An 18,786-nucleotide genomic window follows, 5' to 3' on the forward strand; every position below is an offset into this window, starting at 1 on the left:
CAGTCATACTGGAACATACCAATACTGCTTAGTGGCAGACAGTGGCGTGCACCTCATACATGCACAAAAGCACTGCCTACCCTAAAATTTATATATACTCGCTGTATGCATATCCTGGTAAGAAACCCAGTGCGCGCCACTGGTGGCAGATATAAACATGGCGGTAGTATTTTCCTAAACGAGCTCTTTCACACAAAGTTCAACTATTACTAACAATTCAGTCTTGCAGTCGCAAGCGACTATAAAATGTTTTTAGTATCAAGCTTGTGATATGGCGAGTGGCGCTACCACCTGACCATCGATAGTTTTTTTTTATTTTACTACAAGTTAGCCCTTGACTGCAATCAAACCTGGTGATAGTGATGATACACTCTAAGATGGTACCAGGCTAACCTGTTACTGAGTAAGGTAGTCATACCCCTAATAGGTTTCTACGCGACATCGCACCGGAACACTAAATCGGCCCAAGACTCCAACCAGACCAGACCTGGGAAAATTTAGAAATTATAAATTCCCAGCCGCGTTCGAAACCGGGACCTCCGACTTAAATTCACAGCGCTCACCTCTGCGCCAGGGAGGTCGTCAAAAAAGTATCTCTATCGATAATCTCTATAAACTCAAGACCCCTAAATAACAGTAGCTAAACCGTGATAATTAGGTACTTAGCCCAAAAAATCGAGAGGCGTGTCAACAAGTCGGCGACCTTAAAGACGTTAGTTAGATTTAGAAGTTGGCATGTCTGTTGCCAATAAACCAGGTAGCGGCATAGAGTACTTTTCTGTGCATAAAACATTCGCGCGGAAATGGATTGAACCGTATCACGTCCAATTTGCATCAAACAACTGAATAGATTACGTACTAGGTATACCTACGTCTACGTAGAGAACATTTCATTTCGCGTATTTCTAATTATACCTACGATGAATTGAATATATTTGTGTATCTCTGAGAAACTTGAGAAATTAATGTTAAAATGTAAAATTTAAATTGTTGATGTTGGAAAAGAGAAACTGCTGAGTTTCTTGCCGGCTTCTTCTCGCCTTCCGAAAAGAATCTGCCTTCCCAACAAGTGGTAGAGTCACTACGAACAGACATACTATTATTCCCACTTGAAATAAATCAAAATGTTTTTTTTTTAAATTTTGACGGCGGCTCTAGCTCTATATCGCTCTCTTCTATGAGAAAATGGAGGCATATGGCCAGTAGTGGGTAACTTATTATATATTAGGCTAAGTATGATGATCGTTGTTTTCTAAGCTCCCACATTTTATACAAACAAAATGTTTCTGGACCCAATAAAAACTGCATAAATTAATTTGGGAGCAATATGCGTATATTGCACACATATACACACATACACACATACACACACACACACACACACACACAACACATAACACAGACACACACAAACACGCATAGTTTCCTTTACCGATTTCGGCCACGGTGGTCAATGCCTGGAGAGATTTCCCAGCTACGTGGGAGATATTGTGCACTGTCTATTTCCTCAGTCTCATAGTCCGAGGGGAAGGCAGGTCACACAAGGCCGGAAAGAGGTCAGAAAGCACTATAATCTCAATAGTGTTATCATCAGTTAATAAGTAGCTTTTATTTATAGATTTTTTAAGTCTGAGAATCTGAATGGGGGCAAACCGGGCACCCGCCCTGGGCGGCAATTTCAATGAGCGCCAAAGTCATAATACAGTAAAAATAAAAACTTGCTCATACAAATGAGAAATCGATGGTAGATAATAAAGAAAACAAAGTTATTAAAAGGTTCTTACGAAAAATACCAACCATTTTATTGCGAGTTTAAGGAATTTATCTCAAATGGAGATATGGACGCACTATTAAGTTTCTGCCCCAGTTCGAAAAATCCTGGGCTAGTAGTAGATAGATTGATTTGGATTACATAGAGCCTACAAAACATGTTACATTATTTAAAATATTTATTTGTATTAGTTTGCAAGATGAACATGCAATTTGACTTTGAGTGACACATGACATTAGGGCTTTAAGAAATCACCGATTCCATTGGGCGGAAGGAAAAGGCTCCACGATACAAAAGTGTAACGAGCGAGCGAGGTGAATAAGGGGTAATGCGAGTCTGTTTGTAGCAATGATATCTATTGACAAATCGCATAGCAAACAAAATGGTGTTTATGCATGCTGCATGTATCTTGCGCAAGTACCCCGAGTGAACACGTACATTCTCGGCCATATCTATGAGATCGTCTGCACAGTGCATCGTATAACCCACGCAAGTGTCCAGGTTAGGCAGAGATGGGTGGATTGTGCGCAAAAGGATATGCAAGTAAAGGTACATATTGATATTTTTTTTTATTGTATACTAACCAAATAATGACACCCTGATGGTATGTGGAAAACTATCGGCTGTAAACAAAACTTCGCGGGGCATGCTAAGATAACGCAAACTGCCACATATTGTCCATCGAACTGAGCCGTATGTGTTAGGCCTCATGAGCCGGACCCCCACATTCAGACCGGAACACAGAATTGTGACAATTCTGCTTTGCGACAGAAATAAGCAAGGCGGTGGTGATACATCCCTTGTATGAGGACAAGCTCCCCCCCCCCCCCCCCCCCCCTGACGAGCTGACCCAAAAAGCTCTTCTACTACTTAAGAGATAGACAGATAGATAGATAAAACACTTCATAATTCATTGCACACAAAAAGGAAACAACACTAATTACATCCTAATAAATTTTAAACAAATATTGGTATGCAAAGGCAGTCTTATTGCTACAGCAATCTATTCCTGGCAAAGGATAGCGGCGCAATATTTAAAATATAACACAATACAGCATATAAGATAAGATGGCTGCTAATATAAGGGAGAGTAAGATGCTATGCCAACCCCACTTTAAACAATCGTAATAATTATTTAATTGAAATATTGCGTTCACTTATTATTTAACAAAATATTACGGTAGCGAAATCCAATTACTTTGCAATATTTGTTTATATTTAGACAAACTAATTGTCTTATCAGTTAGATAGAGGCTTCGTGCAGTTGTATAATCATCGTAAGTACAAGTAATCTAGTTTAATGTAAGGCTGGTTCGGTTTATTACACATTTTAGTGCTCACAATATTTCCTCAGGTGCCGTCACACGCGTCATAATATATTATGTTGTTTGTCTTAATAAATAAACATTAATAACATTGGTTTAAATAACCGTAGCATAACGACGGAATAGTTGTGCAGTGTTTTTCACGCTCTGTCATTTAAAAAGCGTTGTCAACTCTTCCGAGGTTATATCACGTTTATTTATACGGCCCTAAGCTTAGATTATTAAGATAATACTTTTTTCAGTACAGTTACTCGAAAACTCAACTTACGATGGCACAGGTAGTAAGCATATCTTAAAAGTTCATTTAACAATGCAGTTCTTTTTTTTTTTTAGCTGAAAAACCTCTGATTGCAATTTCACCTGATAGTAAGTGATGATACATTCTAAGATCGTTGCGGGCTAACGTGTTAGGCATGCCAGTTTCATTAAACCCATATCACTAATTGTCGTCTACGCGATATCGTACCGAAACCCTAAATCAATTGACGGCACTAATGGCAGCTACTGGTAAATAGCTTCTCCAAATGCCTCCTACGAGAGATCTTTGTAAAACAATAGCTAAGATACCTTAAAACCAAAAATCATCAAAATCCTTTTAGCCTTTTAAGCAGGAATAGATAATAACAGAAATGGGCACTAGGTCTATCCTAGGAACCTCGATCTCTGGTCCTGTATGTCACGCGCCGGCCCATAAACTATCTCTACGGAAAAAAAAAATCTTTTAATTTACTGCTGCGCGAAAGGATAAACCAACAAACAAACTTCCGCATAAATAATATAAGTGAGGTTTTATTAAATTAATTAATCAATACGGAAATCATCGGGGCCTAATGCATTTATCATTGGCATTTTAATTACAACGAAATTAATACGCGAAACATCCGTTTCAAATTCAACAAATTCTTAAACTGCTAAGGACCTTATTTCCTTCGAGTTCGCAGTCCGATCGAAACCCGGTCACCTAAATACGTCCGGCGACATCACAGCAATCACTTACTTATACTGAAAGTAAATTATATATCAAACCACGCTAACAAGATATGAAATTTAAAAAAACGGGTTTTAACTATTAAAATTATAATTTGAGTAAACTAAAAAACACGCTTTATTATCAACGTTCATTATCATCATAGTTATAGGTCGGAATGTGACATAGACTTACTTGTTATCCCGAAAAAATGCACAGGTCTTGTGGGATAGACAACGCTTGTTGCGTTGTCTATCTGCACAACTCTATTATTACCGCTAAATGCTAAAATCACTAAATAAATACATATTCATGAAATTTGGCACAAAACGTATCTTAGGTCTGAGAATATATACGGAATGCTTTCTATCTCGGAATATCTCCTGAGTGTATTAAAGCGAAAGTGCCTTTGATGGTTCATCCTTCTTGGTGTAGGTACACGCAAGTGAACGTGGACTATGAAACCAGCTGAAAATTATGAACGAAGAATTTGGGTATATGCCTAGAATCATCTAAACAACAACACGCTAATAGAAATGTGTTAATTAATTCAAAAACCGAGTTCAGTGGGTTATTGTACGAATTTCGTATTTGGGTTGTTGGACTTTAATTACTATTATCACAAGGTTGTGATACCGATTGTTTAACGTGTTCTTCGATGCAAGGGATCAGGGCTGGTATAGACAATTGTTTAACAGAAAACCCCAATACCCTACAATTTTTTCCCACCATGTGATTCGAATCTAAGACCTCTTGATCCGTAGCTAAACATGCTTGAACAGTTTCTCTGACCGATTTCGGCCACGGTGGACAATCTCCAGAGAGATTTCCGACTACGCGGGAGATATTGTAGTGCACAAGAGTATGCCGCAAACATAAGTGCACTCCCTAACCGGAACGGGGAAGAATAGCCCCAATTCCCAAACTCCGGGCTATGATTTGAAAGAAGCAGGCGTTACTTTGCGGAAATCCATGATATGTTATGAAAATTCAGTTTAATTTGCTATGCTACGCGAAAAGCAGGAGAATCTGTATGGTGTTATTTATAATTCCTTCAATCCTTATACTCCACACTAAACAGATCTTCGGTAATTTACCCTTTACGCACGTTTCGCTCCGAAACCGGACATCCTTAGGAGATGTTGACTTTCATCATCATCAGCCTATCTCAGTCCACTGCTGGACTAAGGCCTCTTCATTTGCACGCCATCTCGGTCTATTGCTGGTTAGCTGCATCCAGTTCTTCCCTACTGCCTTTACAATATCATCTCTCCATCGAGCTGGTGGTCGGCCAATGCTTCTGTGTCCAGTACGCGGTTGCCAATCCAGAATCACTCGGCTCCACCGCCCGTCCACCCTTCGACATATGCGACCCGCCCAGTTCCATTTCAGGGCCGCTGCTCTTTGAACGATGTCAGTGATTCCAGTTCGGTTTCTGATCTCTCCGTTGGGAATCTTATCTAATAGAGACAAACCTAACATCGCTCTTTCCATTGCCCGCTGTGCCACTTTGAGCCGGTGCACAACCTTCTTTGTAAGGGTCCATGTCTCTGCTCCATATGTCATAGTGGGTAGGACACACTGGTTGAACACTTTGCGCTTTAAACATAAAGGAATGTCTCCCTTAAGGACGTCTGAGAGTTTCATAAAGGCTACCCACCCGAGTTGGATGCGACGGCTAATCTCTTTTTCCTGTCCCTCCTTGCTTAAGGTTATTGTTTGTCCGAGGTAGACATATTCGGAAACCCACTTTACCTGGCAGCCGTGGACAGTAATATGGGCAATGTTATCCCGACACATTACTTTCGTTTTGTTGATGTTCATTTTAAGTCCTACGGCTGTGCACACTGTATGTAGCTCTTTCATCATCGCCTGTAGGTGTTTTAAGCTTTCTGCTGTAAGGACAATGTTGACTTTACAGTAAATAATTGTTAAACAACAACAACAATTATTCATTTGGTTGATAACCTGCAAACGACATCAAACGAGTCGCAGTAAGTTAAAACTCAAGAAAACCGTTGTCGAGATGAGCAAACTCTTGCTCGGGATACTTGGCCATCGTGATCGAGTTATCGCCTCACATGTGCCCGCTTTAATGACATTTCGAATGACGCCAGCTCAATCCAATTCCCATCCGTCCGAAGCCATACGACTAGCACGTAGCATTAGCGAAATGAAACCTTATGGCGTAGGTGACAACGCTTACGCAGTTAAGGTCAAAGCAAAACGAGTGGAGAACGTATCAGAGGTTAAATTTAGAAATCTATATCTCTTTATTAGTTTATAACTTGTAGATTAACGAGATTATGTTCGTGTAATTTGATGTTATTATTGGTATTTCAATTATAGCTGACTCTTTGGTTAGCATATTGAACTAATCCTTAGTTCGAGGCCCTTGGCCCGATTTACGGGTCGGGTCAAACATTTCTAGGTATTAGGTTCTTTTGTCAAGAAAGTTCTTAGTACCAGCACGAAGTTAGGAAATTAATGTTGTCTTCTTCCTTGTCTTCGAGAGCACGTTAAGCTTTAGGTAAAAGTCAAGATCAAGGTAAAAGTCAGCGTTGTATATTTCTTTATTCAAATGTATATGTGACTATGATTCACGCTTGGCCGGTATTAGTTTGAAGATATTTTGTAACTCGTGCTTTTTTTTAACTGTAGACTTTTTTTCATCGAAAATGTTTGTTAAATCGGGAATGTTCGGGCTGTATTGTTTTTAGAAATATTACAGATAATATTACATAATATACGTTTCACCTAACCTTTGCGTCTAATATTTTGCGTTACAGGTATTAGGTTTCTAGGGTACCTACATACACAAAACGTTTTATCGAATAGAAAATCTCTGTACGAATACCACAATAATAGCGGAAAATCAGGACGTTTATATAAAAAGGTGAATGACCGTACACATGACACGCAACCATATACACGAATAAATAAAATTGAAGTATTTGTCTGTGTTTTCGAAATAACAGACTCTCATTAGGCTCATATTAACTTTCCGTTTGGCTTTTTGGACAAATTATGTGTAGAATTTGGGTACGTTAAAAGCACCTTCTCATCTTTACTAATAAATAAAATAAAATGTATGTTAATTTTGAAAAAATAAACGATTATTACAAATATACTTTTTTGAGTTGAGTCATCAAAAAACGGGTATCTGATGAACCCGATCATATACCCGTCTGAAATAGGGGATACAAGCAGGGGATACATTTGGATGGAAAAATTTAACACGCTACTTGGGAAGTATGTAATACAGTTAACGCGGGCGATGACACGGGACAGAACTACCTATAACAAATTATAATCAACGCTAACTGCGTCCTAATATTATCGCTGTCTCACTGCCCAATTATTTCGTATCCTCGATCTCGAATCCTGGCTAAACATGTTTTCCGAGAAGTTCCGCCAACTGACGGCTAAAGGATGACTCAGTACCACATTTATTATTATTTGTAAGGAATCGTCGGCGCGTTTACTTTTACCTGTTACAGATAAGTTGAACGGCTGTGTTTAGATTGTTACGCCGAGGTAATTATGCATACTGACTCATTGGTTGAGTGGTTAGCATGTTTACATTTGTCCTGGGTTTATTCTCACGTCGGCTGAAAATCCTTATCATCATCATAAATAGCCAATAGCAGTACACTTCTAGACTAAAGGCCTTTCCCAACGGGAGGTTTTGTCCATGGTCGGTGATTGCAGTAGGTGGTAGTAGTGATTCAGAAGACGCCGGTGACCGTTTTCGTTTCCCTTAGTCTACTCGTACGACACACGCGGAGAGAGGAGGGGGCGTGACATCTGCATTCTTATCTGCCTTCACCAGACTGCACATCCCATCACATAAGTGTTCATCATCATCACTTCAACCGATTGAAGTCCACTGCTGGACATAGGTCTTTTGAAGGGAGTTCTAAAATCCACGGTCCTGGGCCGCTTGCTTCCAGCGGCTCCCAGCTGAGAGCCATAAGTGTTATGAAAATAAATTCCCAGCCTTGGAGAACACGTTACGCCGTCATAAATCTATGGTATTACCACTGAGCCTTTGATCCGTTATTGTAGCAGTGTGGTGGGTATTAGCTGTATATCCCTCTCTACTGTAAGAGAAGAAGTCTTGATGCAGTGATGCAACTCCAATATAATTCAAATAAAAAAAAAAACGAACTAAACTTTTTAAACGTCAAGTCAGTCTGTTTGTAGTGACTCAATCACCAGTTCGGAAGGCAGATTCCACTGAGAAGAGCATCAGTTTATATTTTTACAGATTTGTCTTTCTCCTTTTATAAAAATGTTTCAAATCTACATTAAATGTTCCATCGTTGATCCCAATGTTTTGTACATTCTACATAGAGTCGCAGGTAATGTCGGTCGTTAGTCATCATCTATCACGTTGGATCAAGGTCAAGTCGACTCTCAAATCGACAATAACTGTTAAAATTTGAGCGTCATAATAAAATAATTGATTTACTGCTTTGAGGTGTTAAGTGGTGATAAAAAATTGACGGCACTAAGACTCTTCCTCATCTGTAACTAGTATATTTATTTATTTAAAAAAATTAAAAAAAAAACAACCGCCATTACAGAAAACTATGGTTCAGGGACTATGTTATTTAAAATGGACAATATTGACGACCTAACGAAGCGACTGGTCATTAAGTTTATCCAAGACCTCTAATCTTAAAAGCTCAGCTACAATAAATAGAATAGAAAAAAAAAAAATTGAAAACTTTATTGCAACAAAGCACGAACGGAAAGACACAAGGAAAACAGTAATAGTACTTAGCGCTAGAGTGCAAAAGCGTCCTTATCACTATTAGTGATATTTTGAAGGCAGCCCGACCGTACGCAGCCGATATAAAGGTAGAAAGCCTGACAAAAGAAAGGAGTATAAAGAAAATCGGAGCACAAACATCAGTTAAGCCATCTTCCGCTATGCACCTAAGATTCTTACAAACAGGTGCCAAATACGGAATTTTGAGACGAAACTATCTTATCGTAATCATTAGAGGTCGATATTCCACCTGGAATTGCGCACCTGTTTAGGAGAGGCCTGGCTATACTTACACCTTAGGGCGACTTCAGATGAAGCGTATTATCGGTGCGCATAATATTGACTTTCACGTAATGCTACGCAATTACATGTGCATTCTACTACAGCCAATTATTTTCCAGTATTTTCGCGCTAATCAATTGGGCCATGAATGTCGATATGTCGAATACTATCCGAATATTGACTTTTGAATTTTCATTGGATTTCCTGACATTCTCAGTACCCGCCTGGAACTAAGAAATTGGCGGTGTTAAATTTTTTTACCTCGGAGAGCACGGTAAAAGTTTGTGATAATTAAAAAAAACTACGTTAAGTCTGCAAACAACTGAATAGAATCCACGAAGTTTAAATCAAATATTGGATAGAAGCAGGCGTTAATTTGCGGAAATCCATAATATATTATTAATTAGCTTAATTTTCATAAGCTTAAATCAGTAAGGCCCTTATTGATAAATTATGATGTTATGGAACATGCTCGAATGAGATAGAAGTATGTCGCCAGATACGCGTTCTTTTATCCATTTATGAATCCATGAATCGTACGGCAACGAGCTTACACGCGTCGAAAATACGCCCGATATGGAATCGCCTTTAGCTATCTTTTCCGAATGTGAGAATCAATTTCACTTTCTTTTTGTCTACCCACTCGACGGGAAATCTAGCAACATGCCATTCCCTTAGGGGGAGAAAGGGTTGCGTGGGTCATCAGACTTGATTGCCAACAATATGTGTGATAGGAAGCTTCAAGATTTTCAGAAAAAGCGCAAGGCGAAATCTTGGCTTACTGGTTTTCTAGGTTCGATGAAATCCTGAACAATTTCAAGGGAGCGTATGCATTGGTAATGTCAACTAGATTCAACTGACGAGTCACATTACACTTACTCCACCGGGAAAAAGCCGGAAGGAGTGGAAGGTCACGATTATCTAAAACGAGAATTTCGATATACAAGGTGAGGTGGCCATCTATCATTTAGATTATTCAGAGCCCGAGTGATACCCATAATTATGATCCTCCCAATGGGCACAAGCCTCCTCACTTTAACGAGAGGGATTTCTAGTTTATACGTACTTTTCTATTGCTTTTAAAGTTTGTGTTTGTTTGTCCTTCCTTTGCACTCAAACTAAACAACCAATTCATTTAATTTTGCCCGCCACCGTCTTTAACTGCATCGAAACTTACCACTACGTGAAGAGGAAGTTACGGGCTAACCTTTTCGAAAAAAAATTGTCCGTAGTGCTCCGGACAATGTTACACAGGCATTAAACAAATCGCCTTTGTTCAGCACAAACTCAGAGGTAAGGCAAGGATGCAAAAACGTATTGCAAAATCTGATTGACGCCGAAGTCGGTTAAGGTTATAACCGAGCTAACAATCCAAAAGTAATTATTTGCAACTTGTCAAAAGAGTACTAAGTACTAACTAAAGCGAGTTCGTCTAGTGGTAAGCATGTTAAACTACGGATCACGAGGTCCTGGGTGTTTTTTTCTGTTAAAGAATTTTTAATACCAACCTGGAGTTGGGACATTGACAGTGGACAGCCGTCGGTCCCCGTTGTTATAAATAACTTATAACCCGCACTGGAGCAGCGTGGTGGGTTTATGCTCTAAAACAGTCTCTTCTATGAGAAAGGAGGTATTCGGGATCTAGTTAAATGGTTTTATAATTGTCATACGATTTTCTTTTATAAATGGAGGGTCATAAAATTTTCATTTAAGACTGTTTTGTTTAAGTATTTTTTAATAGTTTCACACATAAAGTATAGATATCAACATTATAATGTAAAACTCTCGCTGATATAATTTAAAAAATTATATCGTCTTATTAAATATCTTAAAATACAATAAAACTGCAAAGAAATCGCACGAGCGCGGTATAGTAAAATACCATTTCGTTATAACTGCAGAAGTACAGATTGACAGAGCATTGCTTTGAACAAGAGAATTGTTTAAGGTTAAAAAGAAAAAAACCTTGTGTGCACTTACGAATATATGTATCTATCTAGATTTAACTGTACTCCTTTTAGCCGTAAAATTTACTGAATAACTGTTGTAAACTAGTCCTTATCTATCTTAGATGTCAGACTGAAATATCGATGCGGTGTTGTTAACTACGTCTTGCAATATAAGTAGTTTTATGCAAATTTTTTTTTCAGCATTGCGACATTCATAGTGCTCGCTGTTTAGAATATTTTTGAAGCGAACCTTATTCGAACGCACGTTCGTTTCTTTCGAACATAGATACTGCGGTTGGGGAAACAACAAAAATAAAAACCAAATTATAAAAGGGGTTTTCCTGCACAACTCTCATTTTTTTCAAATATTCAATTTAAGAGCTTTACTCCTTAGCCCTTTATTTTTGGTTTTAAAGGTTATATCATTAGTATTATTTTTACAATTAACTAAAAACTAAATAAAATAAGTCCATTAGAATATACAGTGGCGGTACTGCCATAGAAGCCGAAAAGTCTGGCTTGCGTCATAATAAATATCTCTTTGAAATTTAGCTTGACTGTTCCGAAATTCAATTCACAAAATAATCCATACTTGATAGCAATTAGGAAATAAACACAATGTTTTAAGTTTTGCTAAATAATGTATTGACAATGAGTTCGAAAAAGTGCATATCATTGTATTGTTTTCTTATAAATTAAAGTCAATTTTCTTTAATTTATTAGGTTAAAACCTTATTAAATATTATAAGCTCAAAATATGTCAAAATTGTTTTTGTGGCGAACTAAGGTGTTCATCATTATTTCTCAAAGAAAAGGTAAACTTTTTAACTTTTTAATAAAATGAAATGAGATTGATGTGTAGTTTTAAGCACTCTTGTCTTCACTTTTACAAAAAAAAAAAAAAAAGAGAAGCACCACACTCTCTCGCTCTTCTTCTTAAAACTTGTACCACTTTTAATAAAGTAATTTAGAGCTTTCAAGCAAGCTTCTCTTGCACGCTGTTTTGCAGCTATTCAGGGGCTATTTCTATTATTTGTACCTATTAGCAATTTTAATAAGTAATGTGTATGAAGAAAAAATCCCAGTACAGACGGCGAGGAACGCAGTGCGGCAGTTCTAAAAGGTACTTATTTTGTCCCAATTGTTTCAGAACTCCACCAATTTCTTATTTTGTTATTAGCTTAGTAAACAAAACACATTTCGAATTCTACCTTTAGAACTTAGAACGGATCGATACTTTAGAACGGATCGAATAAAGCACATGTGAAACGTTACATAATCAAATTTCAAAATTCATTTATTTCAAGTAGGCCTAGTTTATAAGCACTTTTGAAACGTCAAGTCAGATTGTTCGTAGTGACTCTACCACCGCCGGTTCGGAAGGAAGATTCCACTGTGAAATCAATCAATCAATAGCCAGTTTACAACTGGGCTAAAGGCCCAACGAGAGAGTTTGCCCATAATCAATGTTGTTGATCACAGAAGATGGTAGTAGTAGCACAGAGAATGCTGATACCCGTTCTCCGTTAAATCCCCTTAGTCGCCTCGTACGTCACCCGCAAGACGAATAGGGATGGTGACAGCTGTATTGAATCTACAGTCACCACACGGTACAATTAATGTATAATACAACAAAATGTCTTACCGAGCCGGAGTTCCCCAAAGTTCCCGCAGCCGATCTTCTTGCCGACGCGGAAGTTGGGTCCGACCATGAGGACAGCCGAAGACGAGCTGACGGAATGCCGCGACGTGTGCATCGTGCTGCCTCCGCCCACGCCGCGCCCGCCACCCACCGCGCCAGTCGCGCTGCAACATTACACGCAGCTTTACAAAATGCTTTGTTTTCATCACAAAATTTTTACAACAGCTCTGGTGCGGGGGTTACCTAACAATGTATTGTCTGCGAATTGCTCACAGTTTTCGACTCGGTGAAAAATCATATTCGCAAATATTACAATGAAGCTTTTTCCTTACACAACAAAACTTATTACTAAGTTGCCATATAGCTGTAAATTTCATAGACGAGATTTACAGATGATTCACTTGGGGGTGCTGCGATTTTTTTCTCATGTTAACTACGAGTTGACGCGTGATATCGTATCATAGCCTGTATAATCTTTCTTATGTTAATTGAGGAAGGCTATTAATAGAGGCTGAAGGGCTATCCTATCTAACGCAAAACAATTTTCTCAAATCGGAATGGCAGTTTTCGACATGTCGCGTTCCAGCGAACAAACTCTTCGACTTTATAAGTTAGAAGCTAACATTATGAGTAACGTATGTTTACCTTAGACTTTGAACATTAGTAAAACTGCGAGGAAAGTTAAAAAATCAAGAAGTTTGACGGTACTTATCCGAGTACAACGTTACGACGTTTCGTCTCAGACTGCATTATTATTTGCTAACAATGTTACTTCAGTGTCCTGGAACACCTCTTTGACATTCAAGTCGCAAACAAACTTTATTTGCGACCTAAAAACTCCACATTTCCTTCCTTCAGGGAAGTGGTGTCGAAATTGACGTTACAAAAAAGATTATGCCGTAGTTACGATTTTCATATCGAGTAGCACATTCAAACGCTCGATCGCACTCGTCGAGTAGTTTTCGAGTATCGGAATACTATAATGTCAAAGGGAAATAAGACTTAACTTCTATCGTTTTAAAGTCGTACATTCAATACCACTGATATTAAGCCACCAACGCTTAATTATATGAATGACCTTAAGCTTTGAATCAAGAAGAATTACATTCATTTTACTTTGACTTTACAGTATTTGGGCATTCGAAAATTACTTTTCGGTGGCGAGGGCCAAATCTCAGACAAATAATAAAAATAGACTGATATAATTTTCATATTAATCATTAATTAGTACATAGCATGTGGGTTTCATGGATTGAGACAGTGTTTGTTAATATAAGTATAGCCTATCATATCAACCAACCAATGAATTTAAGTGCCTACTACTAAGAAGGTTTGATTAAACCTTGGCACGATAACAGCTGACCTTAGGACAAACATGGAAGGAAAAAATGTCCATTAGGTAGGTTGGTCGGAGGAAATGTTGCAACAAGTAAAATTTCCTTCCCCTGTATTACGAATCTTTGAAACGACAATCGCAATCCTCTGCAAACATAAACATTTTCGACATTTGCAAAAAAACTTTCAAGATAACAGGGGCGATTGCTAATAAAAATTAGTTTTAAGGAATTTAGCCGATTAGCGTCAAAAATCACAGGTTTTTCCCGATGGCTAACTCATACGAAGAGATCTGGCATTACAACTAAACCAAACCGGCCCGGTATTTGGATTAATACTAAAAAAGCAAAGAACGTTAAAAAATGCGGAGTCTCATCTCCTGCACTTGACTTTCATTTTAGTGATTTTTTTTTATACTTATGCAGCTGTTCTCACACGGAATAGGCGGATAATTCTGTGATATTATAATTGTAATTATTGTCACCCAAGTGACCATTAGCATGTGAATTTTATTGCACTGCTTTAGTACCTACGCAGTACGTTCATTATTACTAGAATGGTGTTGTTTCTGGAATATCATCCATCACCAACCAACAAACCACCGCCGCTTGCAAGATTGCGTGCGAGTGTGACGCGTGCTAAGGATACACGTACAATAAAAACAGACGATAAAGATTACGATGTCGCAAAGCATCAATCACAAGTTTCGTAATAGAGGGGCTGTTGTGAAAATTTTGTCTTTGTGATTTTTGTGAGAGAAAAATAAAAAACACAAAATTTCCATACCCGTAGGCCATAAGTCGTCCACAGCCCACCATCGAGATTATTAATTTCTGAATAATAAATTCATATAATCATTACACAATTAATTTAGTTAACATACAAAATTATAATTATGGCCAAATCTTTTTAAATAGGTACAATGTAATCATTATTTTCCCAGTATGTATTAAGAATATTTGTTACATATTATTAAAATCCTAAATAACGGCAGGTATTGTATTCTTAACGCTTCGGGGTTTTTCTACTAAAAGCCCAAGTAAAATAATCTAAAAATGACGTCATGTAATAATTTTTTAGTTAGTTTATACATTTCATATAAATACCTTTATAATACAAAATGAAACAAAAATAACTTAAATTTGCAAAATGTACAATTTAAATATCAATATTTTATCCTAAAAATGTCATATATTTTGGTGTTAAGGTGCCTTCATTACATATTAAGTATTCTATGATAAATACCGTGTATAATTATAGTTCTTCCGTTCAAATATTTTGCAGTAGACCTATGGGAATAATAGGCTATTATGGAAACTATGTGAAATAAACTTAATAAAACATTACTGAACCATTTATAAACTCATTCATTTTAAATTATTTTAATTAATTACTATGACGGAAAATCAGTATATTAAGTATTAGTCATTTGGATCATCTGAATCACTTTGTTTATCATAAAATTTTCACTGCGAGTTCAGTGCGACTCGCCAATATACACTGCGAGTGTACCGAGCGTGCAGTCTTTGAAGTAGCCGACGCTGCCTTTAAAGTAAGAATCTACGGCCACTTTGCGTCCACTAAACAAGAGCAAAACGATTTTAGAGAACTAAATATATATGCTACGACAAAATATACATCATTGTTTCATATTTGACAGTTAATATACAATATTAGAATTGATGGCCAAAAAGTTTTTAATAGGTACAAGTTTATAAATGTATACAGTCAGTCATATATTACAAAAGTGTTAACATTACAAACAGCATTGTATGCTAAATACCGCTTACATTTATATCTACTATGACCATAATATGTAAAAATCGAATCGTATATAATACAAATAGAATTTAACCGAAGCTTAGATTGCGTGCCCACTGAAAATAAAAAAAACTAGGAATAGACAACAACACACGTTTTTAACATTGATGAAGTAAATTTCAATCATAAAAATTCATGTTAAATTTTAACATAACAATAACTTAACATCATAAAATTAAATAAAGTTTTAGTTTTTGTAATACATAGCAAAATGACTAACCATCTATCGTATTGCAATGTCCTGACGGGTCTGGACTTCATGTAATTGTTATACTATAATAATTTGTGTACATTAATACGAATAACTAAAATATATATAACACAAAAACGTATAAAAATTACACCTCTTATTTCAAATATGGATTGGCCTTCTTCGGTAACGTGTTGCAACTTTTATTTAACTATTATTATCAATCAGGTGTTAGTACTGAACGCTGACTTGGACCAACGTCTAAAAGTACTCTTCGAGCACGTAGATAAGGTAAAGGTCAAATTCGAACCCCCTAATTTGTGCTCATACAGTTACCGAAGCGGTGATAGCCCAGTGGGTAGGACTTTTCTAAGTTATGTGCGTTTTATACAATTAAAAAATCACTTGCTTCCCCTGTGAAAGAAAACATTGAGAGGAAACCTGCAAGCCTGCGAGTTCTCCATAATGTTCTCAAAGTTTTGCGGATTCCACCAATCCGCACAACTTTGAGAAATCCCATCGTGGTGGACTACGGCCTTAACCCCTTCTCATTGTGAAAGGAGACCCGTGCCCTGTAGTGGACCGGATATAATGATGATGACAGTTAATGAATTGAGCCAACGTTGCTTAACCAAAGCAATAGATTCATTTGCTGTCGCAATTAGGCAACACAACCCCCCATTAACCAACCAACGTCTTACTTGCACCCATCACAAGACTCCTTTAAAACCTGTGCATGCTGTGACTGGCCGTTGGAACTGGCCTTGGACGCGGGCTACACCCCTTGGCCTGGCCTTGCCTTAGCCCACACAAGTTTACAATTATAATAACAATAATCTAGGTCCCCAGTCTGCTATTACAATTGTACATAAGCAGTCGATCAATGGAAATGAGAATTATAACCATTTACAATCTGATAATTTAAAAAAAAATCCGTCGGTACCTGAACTAGGTAAATGTTGGGCGTATTTAAGTTGTATTTACTTTTCGCTCAACTGCCATAAGTTTTCACAATTAATTATTTAGGCCAAAGAGCGTGCCCTGCTGACCGGAAATATGCTGCAAAAATTTCTTTACACTATTTGTTGTACACAATATTTTTGCCCTGATTAGCATCGTGGGATCTGCGAATATTTGTTCTAATTGAAGATTACTTAGATTTGATAAATATTACTGTTTTTCCGATCTTATTTAGGTAGACATATTTAACCCTCAAATTAGTAGCTTATTTGCAACTATTAATAATAATCACCAAAAAACGCATTTGCTAGTTTTATTCCATAATACAAAACCAAAAAAAATTCGGACCCATTGTAGATTACTTCGCCTAATAAACATTACTGTAGTTCCGATCCTATTTATGGAATAACCTTTAATCATCAAATTGGCACGGCCAAGTAAAGTAGCTTATTATAATATGATGTGACGTGCATAGAGAATACACAGGGTATGCAGATGATGTTAAATGAAGAAAATCTCCAATACGAGTTATAGAAAAAAAAACTTAAGGATTTAAGATAATAAGATGTACTGTAAGAGTTATAAAAAATCCACCCTTTTTGAGATTTTTTTCATTTTATATAATCTGCCCGCTCTGTGCGTACGCTGTGCATATTCTGTATGAACGCCATTGATAATACATACTGATAACCTGACACTACACACAATCCGAAAAAAAAGCCTTATTTATATTCACCCAAAAATACAAAATCCTAAAAATTTGAGTACTCGGGTAGAAAAAAAAACAATGCAAACCCGATTTCTATTGGCTGCCAAAGTTAACTACAAAAGCAAAGTTGCCCAACTTGACGGTGTGTATTTTCTTCTACTAACCAGTGAATACGTTTTTACCGGGTTCAAAAGTAGCTTCTGCCAATCGCATACTCTAACTAATAATTGATTTGCTAATATTCACGCGTATAAGGACAATCCAGCGCACATTTAAATATTGCACATATACACATCGCTGCAGTAGTAGAATACGGCTATCAAGGTACGTGCGTTGGCGGAGATGGGCTATAAAGGTATAGGAAGTAAATAATCTTATGTCTACAACGTAGGTAGATTGTAACTAGCACTGAGATGTAACGTTATTGAAACGTGATTGGGAAGTTTGAGTGCACTGACATCACTCGAGTTCAAGGTTAGGGTTTCTAGAGCATAGAATCTAAGATAACAACCGTCTGAAAACGTTTCACAATATCCCCTTGCGTTATTTGTTGCAGTAATAAAGTTAAATCAAAATACTTTTAAGTAAAACTCGCCAAGTGCATATCGATGCGCACACCGTGGGTTCCGTACCTTCAATGGTTCGTCAAGCGTATAATTATTTATTTTTAGATAGAGTTAGAGTTAAGTTCCTCAAAAATAAAAAAAGTCATAGTCTCCCCTAAATTTGGGCTAAGAATTTTGAAATCTATTAATACTCTATATTTGTACACTACCCAGTAGGGGAAATAAAAGAAGATTAAAGAATAAAACAAATATTAGGGTAGAATACAAAAAGCGTTATACAATAGATGTTTCTTAAAAAATCTATCCCTGTTGGAGAAATCGTTTATAATTGTCTGTCATAATTACAGTTTTCACCTCTTCAACTCCCAACAATTTACAACTTTGATGATAAGGCAGAGGAAATTGTTTGTATAATAAGGTAATTTATTTACATGAAAAACTAAACCTACGGCTTCAAAATGCACCGGATATAAAAAATTAACTATATATCAT

General features: G+C 37.2%; 1 protein-coding gene across 19 annotated transcripts in view; it reads right to left on the reverse strand.

The window, feature by feature from the left end:
* The window catches only part of LOC120632563 (casein kinase I), a 66,195-nt gene that overhangs the window by 38,924 nt on the left and 8,485 nt on the right, over positions 1 to 18,786 (reverse strand). For all 19 annotated transcript variants that reach the window (XM_039902442.1, XM_039902438.1, XM_039902436.1 and 16 more), the window contains one exon: positions 12,717 to 12,877. In XM_039902442.1, the coding sequence (XP_039758376.1) occupies positions 12,717 to 12,877 (161 nt within the window). The remainder of the gene's footprint in view (positions 1 to 12,716; positions 12,878 to 18,786) is intronic.

This window comes from Pararge aegeria, chromosome 20 (assembly GCF_905163445.1).
Source record: "Pararge aegeria chromosome 20, ilParAegt1.1, whole genome shotgun sequence".
In the NCBI taxonomy this organism is placed as follows: domain Eukaryota; kingdom Metazoa; phylum Arthropoda; class Insecta; order Lepidoptera; family Nymphalidae; genus Pararge; species Pararge aegeria.